A 20,354-nucleotide genomic window follows, 5' to 3' on the forward strand; every position below is an offset into this window, starting at 1 on the left:
GTGTGCGTTGCTCAAGCCCAGCCCACTCGCCCGGCTGGGCACCCCCAGGGCTGCATCTGCCCAGATGGGCCCATGTTGTCCTCCTGTGTCCCAGAGTGTCGTGGAGCTAGGGCGGCCCTGGCCACAGGGCACTAGGTCTGGGACCCAGGAAATTACCAAGGCTCTTGGGGAGACCAGTCCCAGTGGATGAAGTGGGGACAGCTGGCGGGTAAGGGGGAAGCCAGACCAAGGAGAGGCACGGGAGGCCTGCCCCCTTCCTTCCTCCTGTCTCCCCGTCGTTCCTTTTTTCTCAGATTTGAGGCCAGGGGGGTATAAGGGGACTAAAAGGTAATGGAAAAAAAATACAATAAAAATAAATTTAAAAACAAAAAAGACTTGAGGCCAATCGTGAGGAGCCAGCAGGGGACATTTTGAAAATACCCTCCAATCGGGTGACCTCTAGGAGCTGGCCGAGAGGAACAGCACAGGGTCCCTGCAGAGGACAGCGAGGGGACCAGCCTGGAGTGGGACACCCGGCCTCCTCTGAGACGGGGGAAGGGGGAAGGGAGCAAAGCAAAGAGAACAGAGAGTAGAAGGAGCCATATGGGGAAGGCCTGGCTTTGCCACGTACTTGCTACATGACCTTGAGCAAGTCAATCTCTCTGTAGCTCCATTCCTGCGTCTTTAAATGGGGATAATAATAGTACTTACCGAATAGGGTGTTTGAGGATTAACTGGCTTAGAGCAGGTGGCACATAGTAAGCACTATATAAAGGCCCGCTGGTATTGTTTTGAACTGGGGAGGAGGGAGCAGTGACAGAGGCATTTAATCATTTGAATAAAGTCAAGTGCAGAAAAAGCCAGCTCTCCCGGATTCCACATTGGAGTCGAGGGGAAGGAGGGAGAGGCACGGCAAACTATAAGCAGCAGCTGGAGAGAGCTGGGTCCTGGGGACACGGCCTGGGTCCTGGGGACACTGCCCAGCTTAGAGCTCTTGGCACCATAAAAAGCAAGCTCAGGACACCAACGCATAAATAGGCAGCTTCTATAAGCCATAGGAGCCATGAAGTCATGCTCTTATTATACTCTGGCCCGGCCAGTCTGTGGTCCCATCCTGGGCTGTGAACAGCGGTGTGGATGGAAGGCTTGAAGGCGGCGGGTGGGGTGGCGGAGATAATTGAAAAGGCTGGGAAACCAGAGGTCAGGACAGGGGTGGCAAGCCTGGGGGGAGTCAGGCAGCGGGAGGCCAGCAGGGGGATGAGCATCTGCCTCTGTGTCTCCGGTGAAGGGCAGTGTCCCTAAGGATGGGGACAGCTGCTTGCTGTCTCCACTGAAGACAGGCGGAGCAGGAGTGGCCTGAGCCTTGGCCACTGCCTTCTGCCTAACGAGTGTTTGCAGCAGACAGGGCGCAGGGTTGAGTGCGGTGTGTTTCCATGGAGAGTGGTGGAATCCTAGCCTCTGAGAAGAGCCTCTCGGGTCCTCTGGGCCTGTGTGGGGGAAGGGCTGGACTTGGTGGCTTCTTCAGACTCCTAATGGCGTAGAACCTGAAGGATCAGCAGGGCCCAGAGGCCAGGTCCTGTGGGGGCTTCTCCCCGCTTTAGGGAGAGGCAGGCTGCCCTGCCTCCCTGGGTGCGCTCGCCCCGTAGCCCATCTGGTTCTTGCACTCTCTGCCCCGAGCGGTGGAGGGGGTTGTGCCGAGAGGCCAGCACGGGGACATGCGGGGTGTCGAAGTGCGTGTGCAGGAGGGGACACGTCTGCAGGCTGGCTCCAAGGGCGAGAAGGTCCTGGCAGCTGCCGCAGGCTGAAGTCCCTGTTGCCGGGACTCCCTCTCCTCCTGGGCCGCATGCCAACCTATACCATCTGAGCCTCTGAGCCCCGGGGAGGGTGCCGAGCCTAAGAAAAACCTCCTTCACATCTCCTGGCATCTGCTGCCAAATTGCCTGCCAGCCCAGATCTCTCCAGGCCACTAGCCACAACCAGAAAGGAGAATGGGGAGGCAGGTGATGGAGACAGGGCCCACGGGGCCACACAAGCTCCAAGCCCTCCCCACCAAACACAATCCATTCACCAAAACCGGCTTCATGTGTCTGCTGGGGAGCCACCATGGACACTGAGCAAGGAGGGCCAGTGGGAGAGGGACGCCTCCTCCACGCAAAGCTGGGGGACAGGGGAACGTACTCCTGGAGCCGTGCTTGTGGGGCAGCAGAGATGAGGGAGGGAGCTCCAGGCAGCCCCCAACTGCATGAGGAAGTGCCCAGAGGTGAGGCGTGGACAGGTGCAGAGAACCCTCGGAACAGAGGGGACTGGGACGGTGGGCAGAGTCAGGAGAGGGAAGGCCCGGTAGGGGGTGGGTGAGGCTGTGCACGGCCAGCCTTCGAGCTGGACCAGGAAGCCCTCAGACTATACTGTGTGCATTCGGCGAACTAAGGAGGGTTTTCGGAGTGGTGAGTAGCAGCTCAGGTCTGTACTTCAGGAAATAATCCAATTAATAACAGCCCCTTCTTCCTCAGTCCCTCCACATGCCAGGTCTTATGCTAAGTACATTATGCACTATATTTCTTACCCCCAAGGCCACCCGGCTTCCTAGTTAGATGGGGATCAAAGCGTCAGTGCGACACTTTGTGAGAGAAGCAGCGGGCCTGGAGTCAGGGCACCTGGGTCCCAGGGCCAGCACTGGAGCTGCAGGCTCGGGTGAGACCCAGTGCTTCCGAGCTTCGCTGTCCCCACCTGTCGAATGGAGACCAACGGGAATGCTCCTGAACTCTGCAGAGGGCCACGTCCATGTGGACCCCCTGAGCCCAGCTGGGGCCCTTCTGCTGTGCTGCTCACCTTGCAGGCACACCTGGGTGCGGCGCTGGGAGCCTGACCCGCTCACTGGAGTGGCTAGAGCTCAGCCTGGGCACAGTGACCCCCTTGGACCACTGCAAGTAAATGGGACTTCAGGAAGGAAACGGTATCACTTAGCCAGTGTCAAAGGCCTGCCTCTGCTCTTCCCGACCACCCTAGCTCCCTCTTCCCTTGTCACTCTGACTTGCATGTGACATCGGCTCACCCTGGTCCTGGCTAGGACCAGCCACTCAGCCTCTGATCACAGTACCTGGGAGAGACAACCTGATTGGCTCAGTGCAGCCAATAGCTTGGGTCCTCTTGGATCGGGGGTCCATCTCTTGCCCAATCCACTGGGACCTGGGCCAGGGTCACGTGGTACAAAAGCACTGCCTAGGCCCACCTTTGAGTAGGGTTGTTGCAAGAAGAGCTCCAAAGAGGCAAGAAGGGAGCAGGCACCCTAGGCATTTCCACCATCGGGGGCCTCCCCCAGAGCCCTTACCGCCCACCCTCCAGCTTCCCCCTCCTCCCCTCCTGCTATGTCTGGCGCAGGGCCTTACTGACACATCCCTGGGGGCCTCCAGGGCCTGCTCCCTAGGACAGAAAGGACTGGCCCTCCACCTCTGGGTTCATCAGCTAGATGGGGAGGGGCTGGTGAGGGTCACCATCAGGACATCATTTCCCCGCTCCTGGGGTCTGAGTGCCCACTGACTGCAGAGCACCGAGACTCTGAAACCAGATCCTGCCCTGGGCGTCGGTTCATACTGGCCTTAGGGTGATGGCCTGCAGGACACCACGCTCGGGACTGGAGTGAGTGGTCCCAGGGGCACCTGGAAGTGCGGGGGCTTAAATGTCCGAAGATCTAGGTTGAATCCTAGCCTTGTCAACCTTTATTGGTCTGACCTTGGGCAAGTCGTCTCTGTTTCCTCATCAAAAAGAAGCCAATAATGCCCATCTTGAAGGTCAGAGCGAAGATTAGAGAACATTGACAAAGTGCAGGTCTCTGGATCACCTGGCACTGTTGCCATTACCAGGAGAGGCATTGAGAGCAGAGAAAGCACAGGCTCTGTTCTGGCCTTTGAACGCCCTCGCTGTCTCTCCCCTTCCTTCTTCTTACACTCCATCCCTTCCCTGTTCCCACCTGCCACCCCAGACCCAGCTGCACAGAGGAGAGGCCAGGAGGCAAGTCCCCAGGCAGGGAACGGGGCCTGGGTCCTGACTGCCTCCCAACAGCCTTGTCCGGTGTCCAGCATGACCCCAGGCCAGCCGGCTCCCCTCCCCACATTCTGTGCGGGCAGACTTGACTAGAAGGAGACATCCTTTGCTTGCAGAGACATCGCTGTGCATAAGGAGAGGGGTACACATGCCAGGGAGCGTGTGCCAAGGGAGGCCGAGCAAGTGGCGGAGAGGGATGCTGTGTGGGGAGCTGAGAGCTGGGGATGCGCGAGGGCCAGAGCGGGAGGGAGCCTTCCTGGGAGCAGGCAGCGGAGATGGAGGTGGGCGCACGGTGGCGGCGGCCGGTGATGCGTCAACACAGGGGGGGCGGTGAGTGTTAAAAAAAGGAAGGAAGGTCTTCACGATAATTCTGTAACACCTAAAGTTGTTCTGAAAGAAAAAGTTTACTTAAAAATAGTGAATGGTAAAAGGAGGAGGAGGAGAAGAGGAAGAAGGAGAAGAAAGAGAGGAGGAGAAAGGGAGGAAACAAGAGCCTGTCCTCAGTCGGTGACCTTGATCCAATGCCCAGTGACAGCTGGGACCAAGCAGCTCCGCGGACCAGCCAGGCATTCACGCTTACCCTGAACGATGCTTCCAAGTGTCCAGGGCCACCTTTGAAGGCCACGGGGAGCAGAGCGTGCCGCGCTCCCAGTCCCAGGAGCGTTGGCAAGGTGGCTGCCGCGGCCCCGCCCCACAGTGTGGCCCTCTGGCTCAGATGCAGTCCGCCCTGGGGCCAGGCTGTACTTAAGGGACAGCCTTCTCTCCCTCGCCCGCCGACGCGTCTCTTCTCCCAGAGGGCAAAGCTGAGCCACCCTTGCCTCTGCTTCCTCTCTCCCGGCACTTAGTCAAGTTCCTGGCACAAAGCAGTAGGTGCTTAAGAAATGTTTGCTCAATTAATAAATTAAGACAAGCTAAGAGGGAATGAAGCCATTTTCATTTCACTGATTTTCCAGCTGATATTCTCGAGAGCAGCCAAGGGTTACAGCCTCCCTGGGGCTCCTGCCGCCCCCTCAGCCTCTCCAGGTGTTACATCCCCTCTCCCAGAGCCGGCTCGGGGTGCTGGAGGGCACCTCCTGGGGAGGCCAGTGCACTCTCAGGCCAAGCCGCTTGGAAGAAGGGATGAGAGGGAGGAGGAGTTTTAGGTGGAGGAAGCACACTCAGATGGGCCAAGGACCCCAATCCCTGGGTCCATGAGACCCTGGAGGCCAGCGAGAAGTTGAAGAAAGGGAGCAGAACTTGGCCTAGGAAGGCCTGGCTCGGCCACACACCTGTGTGGCCTTGTCCGAGTCACCCAGCCACTCGGCTCAGTCCACTCTGTGGGCAACCAGGGCCCCTGCAGCCCAGAACGTGGCATCTAATCACCTGACATGGGTCAGGCTGCACACGCCCAGAGGCCAGGGCTGGTGCCCTGGCTCAGCCTCTCACCAGCTGCATGGCCTTGAATGGGTTACAGAAAGCTTTCTGTGCCTTGGTTTTCTCATCTGTAAAATGGAAATAATACCTAGCTCGTAAAATGTTTTCTGAAGAGTCGATGAAAGGCCATGACTAAAGTACTCAGGACAGTGCCTGGTGCACAGATGCTCAATGGACATGAACTTGATCGCTCACCACTGTCACCACCCCCACTATGGTCACCACTGACCACCACCACCACCACCACTGTCAGCTGCTGTGGGTTCCCGGAGCTGCTGAAAGGTCCCAGACGCCATCCTGCCTCAGTGCCCAGAGGGAGACTTAGAGGATGAAACGAGGTGATGAGGAGGAGCAAAGAGGGAAGAAGAAAGAAGGAAGAAGCAGCTGAACTAAGCAAAGGCGCAAAGCCCCGGGAGACCGGTCTCCAGGGCGAGACGGAGGTGGGGTCAGGGCCCCTCAGGGCTCAGCAGTCGGTAGGGAGAACCCGAGGACCCAGGAGACTTCCTGAGCGCTCTGGCTGGTCTCCACCCAGGCAGGCTCAGGCAGGGCCACACGGCCCTCTCTTCCTGCCTCCACGTGGCTGCAGGTGCTCGGAGGCTGTACAGAAGTGGAGTGGAAGAGACAAGCTTTTGTGTCTCTAAAGAGCCGACGCCGGCTGCCCCTCTGCTTCCACTGGGGGCATGTTACTCAGAGCAGCGCTGACCAGGCCGGCCCAGCTCCGGCCCTCCCCTCCCCCCGCCCCGTCCACAGCGTCTGCTCCGTGCCAACTGGGACAGCTCTGCAGAGACACGTGGGCCCCAGCAGCTGTAGATCTACTGCGTACCCAAAGGCTCAGTGCCATTACTTTGAGTACCAAACAGTCCCTCTGAGATGCCTGCTTTCTCCACTGTTTGTGGATGAGGGCGCATGGCCATTCTGAATGCCCAGAACCCTAGAAGGTTGCAGGCCCCAGGAATATCTCCTCCGGCCTCTTCATGTCCCAGAGAAGGGGCTCCAGGCCCAGAGAAGGGCAGGATCTTGCCTGTGATGACACAGTGGCACAGCTAGAACCAGGTCCCAGGTCTTCTGACATCCGTGCCTGTGCAGGAGTCCTGGGGGAGCCATCCACAGTGAACCGGGAACTGCCTTGGAATTTCAAGTGCAGTTCTAGCATTATGGGCTGAGATAAAACCTCTTACGTCTCCGAGCCTCAGTTTCCACATCTGTAAAATAGGATAATAACAATAACAACACCTCTTCCATAGGAAGGATGTGTGAACTCATACAATAGAAGGCACAGAATTGCTTGTAAATGGCAAAGCCCTATGGAAGTGGAACACAGGAATGATTAGTATTCCAGAACTTACAGCAGTGTGTATATTAAGGACTCAGAAATGTCTATTAGTTGAATGGATGAGTGTTTGGAGCATTGTGAGTGATGAACAAGGGCTCCAGGAATGCTCATTTGTTTAGGTGGGTGGGATCAAGGAAGGCTTCACGGAGGAGGTGACTTTTGAGATGAGCTTTGATGAAGGAGTTGAAGCCCATCAGGAGGGGAAAAAAAAAAACAGGAACAGTGCCCAGAAATGTGGAAATGCAGCTGCAGCCCTCCAGTGGGGTGCGGACACCAATTCCAGGTGCAGTTTGGGGCTCCAGACCCCGGTGCGCACTCATCTCTCTCCTTGGGGCCTGTGTGTTGCACACTGCATCCAACAGGGAGCTAGCAATCTGTTCAACAGAAATGACCTTCTAACCTAACTTCCCATTTGATGGGTAAGAAGACCGAGGCTCAAGGAGCTGACGCCCCTTAACAAAGGCCCCACCATAGGCTTAGCAAACTAGGGCCCAAACTCAGCCTCCGACCTGTTCTTATAACTAGTGTTACTGGAGCATAGCCACGCCCATTCATTTGTGTGTGACTGGCTGCTTTCTTCATATAATGACACAGTTAAGTAGTTAACATACAGACTATGAAACCTAAACTATTTACTGCCTGGTTCTGTTCGGAAGAAAGTTTTCCACCTTCTGCACTACAGCAAGATGGGGCAGAGCTGGGATGGGAGCCAGGCCTCCAGTTCCCGGCTGGGTGCTCCTTAACCCTGTTCACCCTTGCCCCTCTGGGCCCCACCCCACCCCTGCGACACGGCCCAAAGGGTGAGGTTTCAGGCAGCCAGCCTCTGGGCAGGCTCGGCTCCAGGACACATGGTGCAGCCAAGAGGGAAGCCCTGAGCTGGCCACTGTGCCCCATGACCCAGTAGGGCTTCTTGCTGGGGGCAGGTCAGCCCCTTTCGGGGAAAGCTGACAAGGAGATGCCAGCAGGCACCTGCTTTTCCTCCGTGGACAAAACAGGCAAAGCCAGAGAGTGTAAGCGTAGGACTCGGGCCAGCCGGGCGCCAGAGTTACAGGCACAGCCTTTCGAGAAGCACGCAGAGGAGGGCTGGCGTCTCAGCAGATGGCTGAGTCCACTTTAAATCACGCCGTAGAATTCCTTTCTCAATGCCAGGCTGTCCCTGGTGGATTCATGTAATTAAAACCCCACCAGATCCAATCTGTTAGAAGTTCTGTGTTCACACATGTCCTGCCCAGCTGGTCATAAGGATGCAGACAGACAACGGGCCTAGGCCGTGGCCACCTGGTGCAGCAGCTGGCCTGGAACACGCCCCACGGGCCCCAGGTTGGTGCCCAGCCCAGGACACCTGGGTTGCTGCCCTGTTCCACGACACTGCCCACTCCGGGCCTCTCACGCTCTGTCCATCTTCCCTGTCTCCACCCCTTTCCACCCTCAGGCTCGTCCCTGATGCCTCCCCCCCTTAATCTACTTGCTCAGCATAGATTCGTCAAACGCCAGCTCTGTGCCAGCCAAGCACTCTTCTAGGTGCGAGGACTAGAGTAACAACGAAAGAGACAAAACCCCCTGCCCTCGTGGAGGTGACAGTTGAAACCCACAAATGCGAGAGCAGCTCACACACTGCGTGTCCGCGCTCTCCTCCCTCCCCTCCCCTCCCGAGCTCAGTGCGCTGCTGAGTCCTTGACGATGGACCTCGCAGAGGCCTCCTGATGCATCCTCCTGCTCCCCATATCCCACTGCCAAGTCCCGCACAGGGATGCCAGGAAAATTCGCCTCGATGCCTCTTTGACATGCACCTCCCCTCCTCCAGAGCCATCAGTGACTCCTCATTGCCCTCAAGCTGAGGCTGGAGTTCCTGCACCTGCTCTTCGAAGCCCTTCCCCCTGTAGCCCACTGTGCCCACCTTACCAACCGTCACCGCGCAGGGGGCTTTCTGCTCAGGGAAACCGGGCTCTCTGCTGTTGTTCCGTTTATCACACTCATTACTTCTCACTGATAAAAGTGGTAGGTTTCTGTAGGAAGCATAAAATATATCCAAGAAAATTCCAATTAATCGTGAGCCCATACTTCAGAGATATGAACTCTATGAACTTTTTAGTACATTTCTTTCCAGCTTCTCTTTCTGAGTGTGTGTGTGCGGACGCTTTTTTTATATTTCTATAATCAGTGTGGGATCCCATCGTACAGAAAGGGCTCCATCCTACCATTTTTATTTAACATTCTGTGGTGGTTTTCTGTGTAATTAAGAGACTCCTCAAGAACAGCGCTCTAATTGCTGCACAATATTTCAACACATAAATATACCTTAATATGTTTAACCAAACCCTATCGTGAACATTAGGACTGTTTACAATTTTTCACAATGAAAATGCTGCTATAAATATTCTTGTTCATAAATCTTTGTTCCGCTCTCTGGTTATTTTCCCAGCATAGATCCCTAGAAGCGGCATTACAGGTTCAGTGGGTGGACGCATGGCTCAGGTCCCCGAGGCGTATCGTGAAGCCGCCTGCCTGAGTGTGCCGTTCCCCTCCGCTGTCCCGCCCCCCCAATATGTGAGAGCGCCCGCCAGCCTCAGAAAGGTCTATTTCCCCTGCCCCAGCACTCCACCTATCTCCCTTGCATTGTGTCTCTGCTTCAGCCGCTCCCTCTGTCAGAACCCTGCGTTTTTCATCCATCCTTCAGAGCTCAGGGTCCAGACCACCTCCTCCGTGAAGCCCTTCCTGATACACCAACTGAAGTTCCCCACCTCTAGCCCTCCTTCAGCCCCTGTCTTAAGTTCTTCCGAAAACATTTCCCACTGTTGCCATGCGTTTACATCATTTGTGTCATCATAACCTCTTCTTTGTCTGGGATGCTTTCAAAGTGCTTCCACTGAGCTATTTCATTTGATTCGCTTTCAGACAGGAAGTGTTTTGAGATCAAGGACCATGGTTTGATCCTCTGGGCCTACTTACTTAATCTGGCCCCGTCACCAGGGGGCCACAGGGAGGGCAGGAGGTGTGAGTCCAGCCCCTGATTTACTGGAAGCCTCCACCGTTCCTTGGCCCACCAGAACAGACTTTAGGACGCCCCCTCTGCAGGGAGGGCTGAGCTGGGACAGAGGGCCCTGGGTTCCAGTCTTGGCTCCCTCACGGACTCACCTTGACCTAGAGCTGCTCCCTGCCCACTTCTGGGCCTTAGTTTACCCATCTATAAAATGAGTGAGTTGAACACACTCCGGAACTGATTGCCCCTGCAGTCCCTGGCCTCAGGCACCCAGAGCAGCCCCAGGGTGCCCCTGAAGGGCCCCTTGTGCAAAGCCATCCTCTGGGACAGGCCAGAGGGAGCTGGCCGGGGAGGCGGGCCTGGCTCCAGGCCAGGCTGTGTCTACAAACACTGACCTTGGCTGCCGCAGGGATTTTCCATGACACCAGCACCCTCCCCCTCCACTCCCCCTAATCCTGTGGGTCTGGGGAGGGTGGGGGATGGGAGTGATGAAGGCCGTTCCATACCAGGCGACCCTGAATCGGAGTAATAGAAGCACCTGTGGATGGTAGCGAGCTCAAGGAGAGAGAGACGAGAGAGCCGTGGGCCTGCACTGCAAAGTCCGGGAGGAAAGCAGGCACAAGAGAGAACTCGCTGGTGGGGAGTGGGGAGAAGAGCTGCAAGAGTAGTGGGGGAGATGGGAAGAGAGGCCTTAGAAAGGGGCAGGGTGGAGGGAGGGAGGGTGCTGTGCTCCAGAGCTGTCCTTCCCAGGAACTCTGGCCTGGAGGGGACAAACTCCAGACCCAGTTCTGCACACTGGTCCCTCCCCTGAGCCCAGGTCCTTGAGGCCCCGGTGGTTTCCCAGGCCTAGCACAGGCCTCGGCCAGGCCCCGGGCAGGGGGGATTCCTTCTGGGGCCCTGAAGCTGATCCCCTTTTGCAAGGGCCCGGGGGCCACAGGGAGGGCAGGAGATATGAGTCACCGAAGGCCCTCTGCCAAGGCCACCGCCCCGCCCCCTGCTGGTGTCTAAGGGGAGGTTTCTCCCGTCCACAGGCCAGACTTTGGGGCTGTCTGGCTGAGCCGCTGCTCCCAGCAGGCCTTGTGCAGGACACTGAGGGGACTCGCTGGCCCTCCAGGAGCTCAAGCTCTGCCGGACTCATCTGCAAACCTGAGTGCACAGGTTCCAGGCATTTGAGGGCGGGCAGACGGGCCCCTCCAGCTCTGGAAAGGAATGTTCTTAGAAAAGGAGGTGTCTGCACTGGACTCTAGAGGAGGGAGAAGGCTCGTACTTCTCCCCACTGCACCAAGCAGGACAGCCCCCTCCGTCCCTCCTGAGGGCCTGGGCATCTCTGCCTTCTGCCTGGTCTCCTTGACCGCACCCCTGAGGCTCCTTGGAGCCCCCATCCTACTTCCTGCTGCCGTCTCCAGAGCAAGGGGGCAGCTCCCTGTCCGTGCCTCAGGCCCCTGAGGAGGCAGGGCCCTTGGTGGGCCTTTCTGAGGTGCCGCTCCAGCTCAGGGAGAGCCCGGCTCCTCTCTGGGGCAGCTGTGTCTTACAACCAGTCCCCTGGAGCTGCCTCTGCCTCCTTCCACCCCCAGTCCTCTCTGGCCAGGCCCCAGGCCCAAGCAGCACCCTCCAGTCATGCCCCTTCCCCGTGTCCAGCTTTGCATCAGCCCAGCTCGGCCCAGAGTTCACAGTCTTTGGGGACCTCAAGCCACAGGTCCCTCTTCCATCTTCCCTTCGGGCAAACATTAGCCGGCCAGTGCCCGTATTTACACTAGATAACTAGGTCTGCAGGGAGCCGGGAAACAGCTGCAGCCAGGCACTGCCCAGGCCACGTGCCCCTGATCTACAGACGGGCTGAGCCAGCCAGAGACGGGACATCAGAGAATCTCAGGTCCTGGAAGGGCTTAGAGCTCTTGATGCCACGGAGGAGAGTTCCCCAAACTGTGCTCTGGGGAACCCTTGTCCAGCAACGTGCATTGTGAGGAGAGTGTGGGAAGGTCAAACAAGTGGGGAAATGTAGCCTTTTCTCCCAACTTGGACTGACCTCGCATATTTCAACAGGTGTGTGGCTCTGATAAAGCCGACACAGATGACACGACAATAGATGCTGTTGAATTCAGCCTTCCTCCGATTTCACTTAACCGAGCAACTCTTTTCTCACCTGACAGTTACTAACTGTCCGTGAAACCGGTCTTCCAGGAAATTCGCTTTAGGAAAAACACTATCGTGGAATGAGGATGCTGAAACGAACTGAAAAGTCCATCAAAATACTCATATTAATGATTCATATTTATTGATCCCGAGTCCCTAAGCATTTTAAGTCTGCCAACGTGCCCAATCCCCACGGCAACCCCGCGAGGTGGAGTTCCCGTCCCACGGACGAGGGAGAGGAGGCCGTAGCTGAGGCACCTCGGCCGGAGCGGAGAGCTGTTCGGCCCAAAGGCTGGACTCGCATCTACGGCACTGATCTGCCCAGATCCCCTGCAGAAAATAGAAACACCTGTTTTCAGTATTTCAAAAGCGTCATAATACCTTGATTCACTCTCATAAAACCAAAGGTGCTAATCAAAGGTGATTGGCGGACGTGTTCTTAATTGATTTTGATGGGAAAATAATTAGTTATTGCTGTCCAAGTTATTTATTTGGTGCCTGTTCAATGTAGCAGCTACGCTGCCCTGATCAACACACGGTACTTCACAGATCAAATCTTTCAAAATTGAGGCTTTATATGGGTGAACAGGAAATAATAATAAAAGGGACCCATTGCAAGGAAGAAAGGTGGGAATCTTTTCTCTTGCCCTGTCCTCCCACGTCACAGGGGAGGAAAATTGAGGCCAGAGAAGGGAAAGGCCTTGCCCAAGGCACAAAGCTAGTTACGGTCAGGGTCAAGTCAGAACCCCGCCCCTCCCCCACCTCCTGCCTCCTGGCCCCATGCTCTCTCCCCGCCCAAGGCTGTGGCCAACCTTCTGGCTTTGTGGCACGAGCTCAGCCACGCAGGCTGGCGGGCACATGAGTCAATGGGGAGTGGGCATCTGAGGTCAGTGGGGAGCAGGCAGCTGAGCTCTGTCCAGCCAAGGCCATCACCAAGGCTCAGACTGGTCACTTGTACTTTGACTAGAAGGAAACGGGCTTCAGGGAGAGAAAGCCCACCAGGAGGCATGGCCGGGCCCCCAGCCTTCTACATCTCCCTAGAAGGCAGAGCTCCGGCCGGTTTCTGAGCTCCTTGGTGACGCCGGGAGGAAAGTGGGAGAACTGGGGCCCAGGGACACCCATGTCACTTCTTGCTTTTCCTCCTGCCCCCAGATGTTCATAAGGAATATTTATGTCCAGCACCTGGCTTCCTCAGGGAAGTGCACGCCTCCAGCTGGGTCGCAGGAGCCCCTCCTAGCTGAGCCGCTCCCTCTCAGGGACTGCTGGGCCATGGCGGAATGAACAGGGCAGCCCTGGTCATGCAGAGCCAGAGGCCAGAGGACAGAGCATTGAGTTCAGGACTCACTACCCTGGGTTATAGTCCTGGCTCTGCCATTCACTAGCTGTGTGACCTTAAGCAGGTCACTTTCCCTCTCTGGGCCTCTATTTCCCCGTCTACACGATATAAGGACTGAGCCATAGACCTAAGGGCCTCTCTGGCCTGTAGAACCTTTAAGTTGCTGGAGGATTTGGGCAGGGTGGCTGGGGCTGGGGAGGTGGGGACAGCCCTGGTCAGCGCTCTGAGAGGTGGCAGCTAGAGTCTGGGCAAGAGTTCTGGCTGGTCAGTCCCTTGGATAGTGTGAAGGAGGGTCTCCAGATGGCAGCCTCTGTGTGTACCAGTGACACACGAGGACAGATGGAACCCCTCACCGGGAGATGCAGGGCTGAACAGGAGGGAGAAGACGGCAGCTACCTTTTGCCCCGCTCTCCCTCGTAAGCCCAAGCCCGGCATGGGCATCGACCAGGCAGGCAACGGGCCGGCTGGCAGGCAGACAGGCCTTACCAAACTCCCAGTCACTTCCCAGACCTTCCAGGGTCCCCTGGGAAGGGCTCCACCCCAGCGGGCTCCCCTCCAAGCGCAGCGCCCACGTAAGCAGGCCCTCGCAGCTCCCTTGTCCTTTCGCCTAGCGACAGAGGAAGAGGTGAAGGGGCAGGGGTGTGCTGACCCTGGGCCCGATGCTTGGAGCAGCGTCTGAGTCCCTGGGCGTGGTGCTGCTGTTGCCACTCCTGCCCTGCCCAGCTCGGAGCCGTGCCCAGTGACGGGGCCCCAAGTGGAGGGCTCCCCTCTTGGGGCCCCCATTTCCCACCCTAGTCACCTTCCTGGGCGATGAATTGGCTCTGAAGCATCGAAATGAGTGATGAGTCAGAAAGTCCTAGAGACCTTGGCCAACACGCAAGCCCTCTCCAGCCTTTATCACTCCTACTAGCAAATGGAGTGGGTTATAATAATAACCTCGTAGTGGGACGTTCTTGAGAATTAAAGTTAAAAATGGACCTGAAGGATAAGACCTTAAGCCTCAGCCTGTGGTAGGAAATGAGGGTGGGCCCGGGGAGCACCCCAAGGGTAAGGCACACCCAGGCTGGGGCCACCCTGCCCAGGAGAGTGGCGCAGTGAGGCGTGAGGCTCTGGCCTGAGCGGAGCCTTCAGTTGAGCCTGGATGCATGGCTTGCTTTGAAAATCGTGACATTCAGCAGGCGGCGGGCCCTTCTGGCTGGGAGGCAGGGAAAGCATGGAGGCACTCGGGACCCGGGCAGGCAGGGGCGGGGAGGAGGGCACTGCGAGGACCGCGCCGGGGAAGAAGGCGGCCATCCTGTCTGCTGGGACGTGGGCTGTGTTCAGGTCGGGGAGAGTGCCCCTGAAGCTGGGGGGCTTTGTGGGCAGCAAGGCCGCCAGGTGGGTGCACACCGGGTCTTCCTAAAGGATGCTGGGCCGGGTGAAGTCACGGCCTATGAACAAACACGGGGCGTGGTGGTGGTGATGGCCAGAGGGGTCCTTTGCCCTGACGGTGGGATGTGGCTGCCTGGCCCCACAGAGACTCCCCCACCCCCGGGACTGCACTCTCAGGCCAGCTTCCCCGTGAGGTCCCCCCACTGCTGCTTCTGTCAGAAACCCCACCGACTCCAGAGTCCTTTCACATGCAGTCTCTCCTCTCCCCCTGAAGCCTGCTCTGCCAGGCGGCCAGGGCAGGGATTCGCAGCTGTAGCTCAGCACCTCCCCTCACCCCCCAGAGTGCACAAAGGTAAGAGTGGTCCAGCGAGGGGGATGGATTTGCCCAAGGTCACACAACCAGCATGTGGTCAGGCTGGGACTGAGCCCGTGCTGCCCAGTCCCTATCCAGCCCCACCACACAGCGCCAGGCCCTCCCCGACACCCTGCGCAGTGTGCTGGCCTGGGGGACAGGGAAGGACGGGATGAGAAGCAGCTCTGGCTCCGGGCCTGCCCAGCTGTCGAGGTGAGTTGTGATCTGGCTGCCATGGCTGAGCTGGCGGGCACAATCTGTTCTCACTCTGCTGAGACGTGGACGGGCAGGCATGGTGGCTCAGCAGCTCAGCTGTCCAGGCCCCTGGCAAGGGGTGACACAGTCGCCAGCTCGATGCTGGGGTTAGGAAGACGGGACAGCCCATTCTCAGAGTAGCCCACAGCCTTGCATACCCCAGCAGCTGTCCCCAGACCTTCCTGGGCTTTAAGACTCCAATGGCCTTGGGCTGACAGAGATGCCCGCTTTCCTGGCACTGAGCTGACCCCCAGCCCAAGCGCTCTCTTGGCAACGTGAGAGCGATCTGGGTCTTCACCCATTACGCGTCAGAATAAGCTGTTACTGGGCATTTTGTATGTACCAGGCCCCAGGCTACATGTACTAAATCCGTTATCTCACTATTTCTCCCCAAAGGTCCTGTGAGGCAGGTGCTGCTCTTAGCCCCATTTTACAGATGTGGAAACGAAGGCTTGGAGAGGTTTAAACACACACACACACACACACAGAGTCCATGACAGAGTGAAGATCTGAATGCAGATCAGACACCAAAGCGCACAGCACCCTGCCCTGCTGCATCAGACGTGTTTTGGGCACATCCCCTGGGCATGGACTGGAAAGGAACACGGCGGGAACCAGCAGTGCCCACCCTACCGCCCTAAGCTCGTGTCCCACTGTCTGTGTGTGGCTGGTGGCCCTGGCCCTGGGGGCAGAGCGGTGGGTTGGGGGGGTAGTACTGGCCTGGAGCCCAAAGCTGAACGTTCGGTGCCACTCCAAGCAGCGATCGCTGCCAGCTGGGAAGAATCCAGAACGACTGCATGGAAGAAGCAGCATTTGGTTAAGTTTTGAGCAGGCTTAGAAAGGGGGAAAAATCGGAACGGCTGCCAGCATTATTTTATTATAATAATCCCATTAATACAAGTAATAAATATCTTAACAGCCCAAAGCAGGAAGAAGACCAGGACCAGTTGTCTCCATTTGACAAATGAGGGGATGCGCTCAGAGAGTGGGGAGTAACAGCCTAAGGTCACACAGCCATTGGGGACAGGGTCAGAACGTGTGCCCGGGTCTTCCGGGTTCCCACCCAGGGTCCTTTCCCCTCCTGGGCTCCAGGCAGAGCTTGAGACTGAAGGCCATCTGATGTTGGGTTCGGGGGGGCACTGCCTCTGCCCGGCTCCTGGGCTCTGTGGGGGCCGGTGGGGCCGATGGGGTCGGTGGGGACAAGAGTTGGTAGAGACAAGGGGTCTCTGCTAGTGACAGTAACATCTGCAAGGACACCCAGGGCTCCTGTTTGGATGGGGACAATGACACTCCCCCCACAAGGATAAACCCTGCTTTGGGGCCAGGCACAGAGAGTGGCCCTGAGACCCAGGCTGGGGGCCGGTGAGGACGCTGGAGCGCTGACTCATCCAGCTGGGGATGAGTGAGGAGAAGGCACTGTCTCCTTTCTCCTTCTTGGGTTCTGGGGGGCCAGCTGCCTCCGGGATATTGGGGGAGGGGCGTGTCTCCAAGGGAAGTCATCAGGGAGCCATCCAGGCCTCAGTTTCCCTCCCTCCACACTGAATCACAGGATGTGGAGAGCTATTCAGTACAAACTTCCCCTCTTAAGAGCCAAGGAAACTGAGGCCCAGAGAGGACAAGGAACGGGAGCAAAGCCCACAGGCACCAGCTAGAGCCCAGATCTCCCCACCGACTTGCCAGCGCCCTGCACACCACCCCCGCCTCTGGGTGAAGTTCCCAACAGCCCCCAGGTCAGCTCCTCCTCCAGGCAGAAAAAAACAGGTCAGGTCTTTGAAACCAAGCAGGTCAAACCCTGGTTGCTCTGCTTCCAAACAGTGTGACCTTCCACCAACTCTATGGAGTCGACACAAGAGTCATCGAAAAGCACCAGCAAGCAGCTAGCACAGTATATGCCCGCAACTATGTGTTGTCCTCTCTTTGGCTAGAAGGAAGGAGAGGCCAGGCTCCGCCGGGTGGGGGAGGTACAGGGCAGAGAAGACAGGCAGGGCAGGGTTTCTGGAAGGGCAGCGCCATAACTCTTGCTTTCTCTCCTCTCCCACTGCTCTCCCCCAGGCTACGGCCACGCAGCACCCAGCACCGATGGCGGCAAGGTGTTCTGCATGTTCTACGCACTGCTGGGCATCCCGCTCACGCTGGTCATGTTCCAGAGCCTGGGCGAGCGCATCAACACCTTCGTGAAGTACCTGCTGCACCGCGCCAAGAGGGGACTGGGCATGCGGCGCGCCGACGTGTCCATGGCCAACATGGTGCTCATCGGCTTCTTCTCGTGCATCAGCACGCTGTGCATCGGCGCCGCCGCCTTCTCCTACTACGAGCACTGGACCTTCTTCCAGGCCTACTACTACTGCTTCATCACGCTCACCACCATCGGCTTCGGAGACTACGTGGCGCTGCAGAAGGACCAGGCGCTGCAGACGCAGCCGCAGTACGTGGCCTTCAGCTTCGTCTACATCCTCACGGGCCTCACGGTCATCGGCGCCTTCCTCAACCTCGTGGTGCTGCGCTTCATGACCATGAACGCCGAGGACGAGAAGCGCGACGCCGAGCACCGCGCACTGCTCACGCGCAACGGGCAGGCCGGCGGCAGCGGCGGCAGCGGCAGCGGCGGTTTGGGCGCGGATGGCAGCGCGCACACCACCGACACCGCCTCCTCTACGGCCGCGGTAGGCGGTGGTGGGGGCGGCGGGGGCGGCGGCGGCTTCCGAAACGTCTACGCCGAGGTGCTGCACTTCCAGTCCATGTGCTCGTGCCTCTGGTACAAGAGCCGCGAGAAGCTGCAGTACTCCATCCCCATGATCATCCCGCGGGACCTCTCCACGTCCGACACGTGCGTCGAGCAGAGCCACTCGTCGCCGGGAGGGGGCGGCCGCTACAGCGACACGCCCTCGCACCGTTGCCTGTGCAGCGGGGCGCAGCGCTCTGCCATCAGCTCCGTGTCCACAGGCCTGCACAGCCTGTCCACCTTCCGCGGCCTCATGAAGCGCAGGAGCTCCGTGTGAACGTCCCGCGGGGCCTGGAGCATTTGGGAGCGCGGGCTGGGCGGGGTTCCTGCCCGGAGGAGCAGCAGGGGTCGGCGAGGGGGCCACCCCAGCCGCCTTCAGCCCGCGGGCCACCTACACATCCCTCACCACCCTCCCCATCTCCCCCACCCATCTCCGACTGTGCCTGCTCGCACCAGCCAGCAGGAGCTGGGGCTCTGAGGACCCCTGGAGCCCCTATCTGTGCCCTGCAAATTCCGAGAAATGTGAAACTTGGGGGGAAGGGAGGGGAAAGCAGAAGCTGGGAGCCTCCCATCCCTTTAGAAATCTAAGGAGCTCCCCGGTTCTCAGAGGCCCTGCTGGTACCCAGACAACCCCACCCCCACCTCCTCTGTCCAGAGGGGACTTCGTGTGTGTTCCTCGTCGGTTTGCATCTCTATTTATACCTCTCTCCTGCCAGGTCTCCCACCCTCCCTTGGCTCTCAAGGCCAGGGTGTCTTTGTCTAGGTCACCCCCCTCAGTCCACTGCCCTGCCTCATCCCGCCCCACCCCCGCTGTGTCTCCCAAGCTCCCACGACCTTCTGTGTTGTTTTGCATGGCTTTGCAGTTATGGAGACAGCGGAAGCCCAGCAGCCCCTAAAGCTAGACCCCAGAGGGCAGGCGGACAGAAGCAAGGGCAGGCAGCCACAGGAGGGGCAGCGGAGGGAGGGCAGAGGCAGCAGCCCTCTGTCTGCGGGGTGGTCCCGCGGCAGGTGAGAACTAAGTGGCCTTCCGTCAGATTCTCAGAGGGGGCGGGTGGAGCCCAGCCTGCCAGACCCTCCCCTTGGATCAAACAGGTCTCTGCTTGCCGTCCTGGCCACCGCTCACCGTCACCAACGCGGACATAGTAAGTTTTGGAGTCAGTTTGAGCCTCTGGAAACCTTACCCTGACTACTCGTTGTCTGAGCCCCACAGCACTCCAGTGAGGTCACCAGGGCAGGAGTTCTCAAGCCCCCTTACAGATGACAGGGACACCCAGACAGGCTTGGGGACCTGCCCAGGGGGTGACGCAGACAGCAAACGGCAAAGGGGAACGAGAACCCAGGCTGCTTGCTGCCGGGCTGAGTGCTCGTTCCTTTGGCTGCTCTGCCCTCGAGTGAAAGCAAAGCCCCTGCCCTGTGCACTGGCGTTGTGTGGGCACCTGGGGCCTAAAATGGGCCCAGATCCCAGGACTGAGCCCGGGGAGCGGGGGGGGGGGGGGGGCGGGACTCAGCCTCTGCTGAGTGGCTAGGAGGCAGGGCTCTGAATGGCCCCCTCAGGCAGGGCCGGACCCCTGAGTTAGACTGCCTGCTTACAACTAGGGGGGCCGTGGGACCAAAGCAAGCGCAGCGGGGTCTGACGGAGAAAAGGCCGGAAGCTGGGGCTCCAAAAGCTTGGGAGTTGGACAGAGTGGCCTAGAGGACTAGCATGGCATGTCCTACGGGGACCTTATCCCTGACCCCACGGCCAGTGTTGGTGCCTGTGTCCCAAGGGGCTAGAGATAAGCTAAGGCTGCAGCAACGAATGCTCCTCCCAGCTGGGGGACTTGGGGTTGGTGTGCCCACTGCCTACCCCACCTGCAACCCAGAAGCCCAGACGGAGAGCAGCGGATGGGGCCGCACGGCTGGAGCTGGTACCGTGACTCGGGATAGCATCAGAGGTTGGCTGAGGGGCTTCTCCCCCCTCGGTACTGCCCTCGTGCTCTTCCCATGTCAGCTCCTTAGCACAGCTAAGCAAGGCCACCCCTGGCACTGAGGAAGGCTGGAGCAGGGGCCCACAGGGCGCTCAGCCTCAGTCCAGCCCCGGCCACGTGCTCAGCCTCTGGGAACCCTGGGAGGGAAGAAGTCGGGCCCGGCCTGTGTGTGAGTCCTGTCTCAGTGTGGAGGAGCTGGCTGCCCACGTGCCGAGGAGAGCAGGGCCCAGGAGCCGGGGGTGCCCTCTGTGTCTGTGCCGGAGTGGGGAGCAGTGCTGGCTGCCTCTGTCCTGTGTGTGACCCTGCCCTCGAGGGGTCCCGTCCTGTCAGTCCCGAGGGAGCCACAACCAAAGTCGCAGGGAGCTGGTGGGGAAGGAGGCTGACCGGCCCTGGCTGAGCGGGCAGACTGCTCGGTCTCCGGTCTCTGGCCTCCGGCTGGGTCTCTCCCAGGGACCTGGAAGGCCAGTGTCGC

The 20,354-nt window shown here is 58.7% G+C and overlaps 1 protein-coding gene across 1 annotated transcript in view; it reads left to right on the forward strand.

The window, feature by feature from the left end:
• KCNK3 (potassium two pore domain channel subfamily K member 3) overlaps positions 1 to 18,872 on the forward strand; it is a 35,797-nt gene extending 16,925 nt beyond the window's left edge. Inside the window, exon 2 of the mRNA XM_028516430.2 lies at positions 17,246 to 18,872. Coding sequence (XP_028372231.1) covers positions 17,246 to 18,192 — 947 coding nt within the window. The 3' untranslated portion in view covers positions 18,193 to 18,872. The remainder of the gene's footprint in view (positions 1 to 17,245) is intronic.
• The last annotated feature ends 1,482 nt before the right edge of the window (positions 18,873 to 20,354 follow it).

Source organism: Phyllostomus discolor, chromosome 6, assembly GCF_004126475.2.
Source record: "Phyllostomus discolor isolate MPI-MPIP mPhyDis1 chromosome 6, mPhyDis1.pri.v3, whole genome shotgun sequence".
Taxonomy (NCBI): domain Eukaryota; kingdom Metazoa; phylum Chordata; class Mammalia; order Chiroptera; family Phyllostomidae; genus Phyllostomus; species Phyllostomus discolor.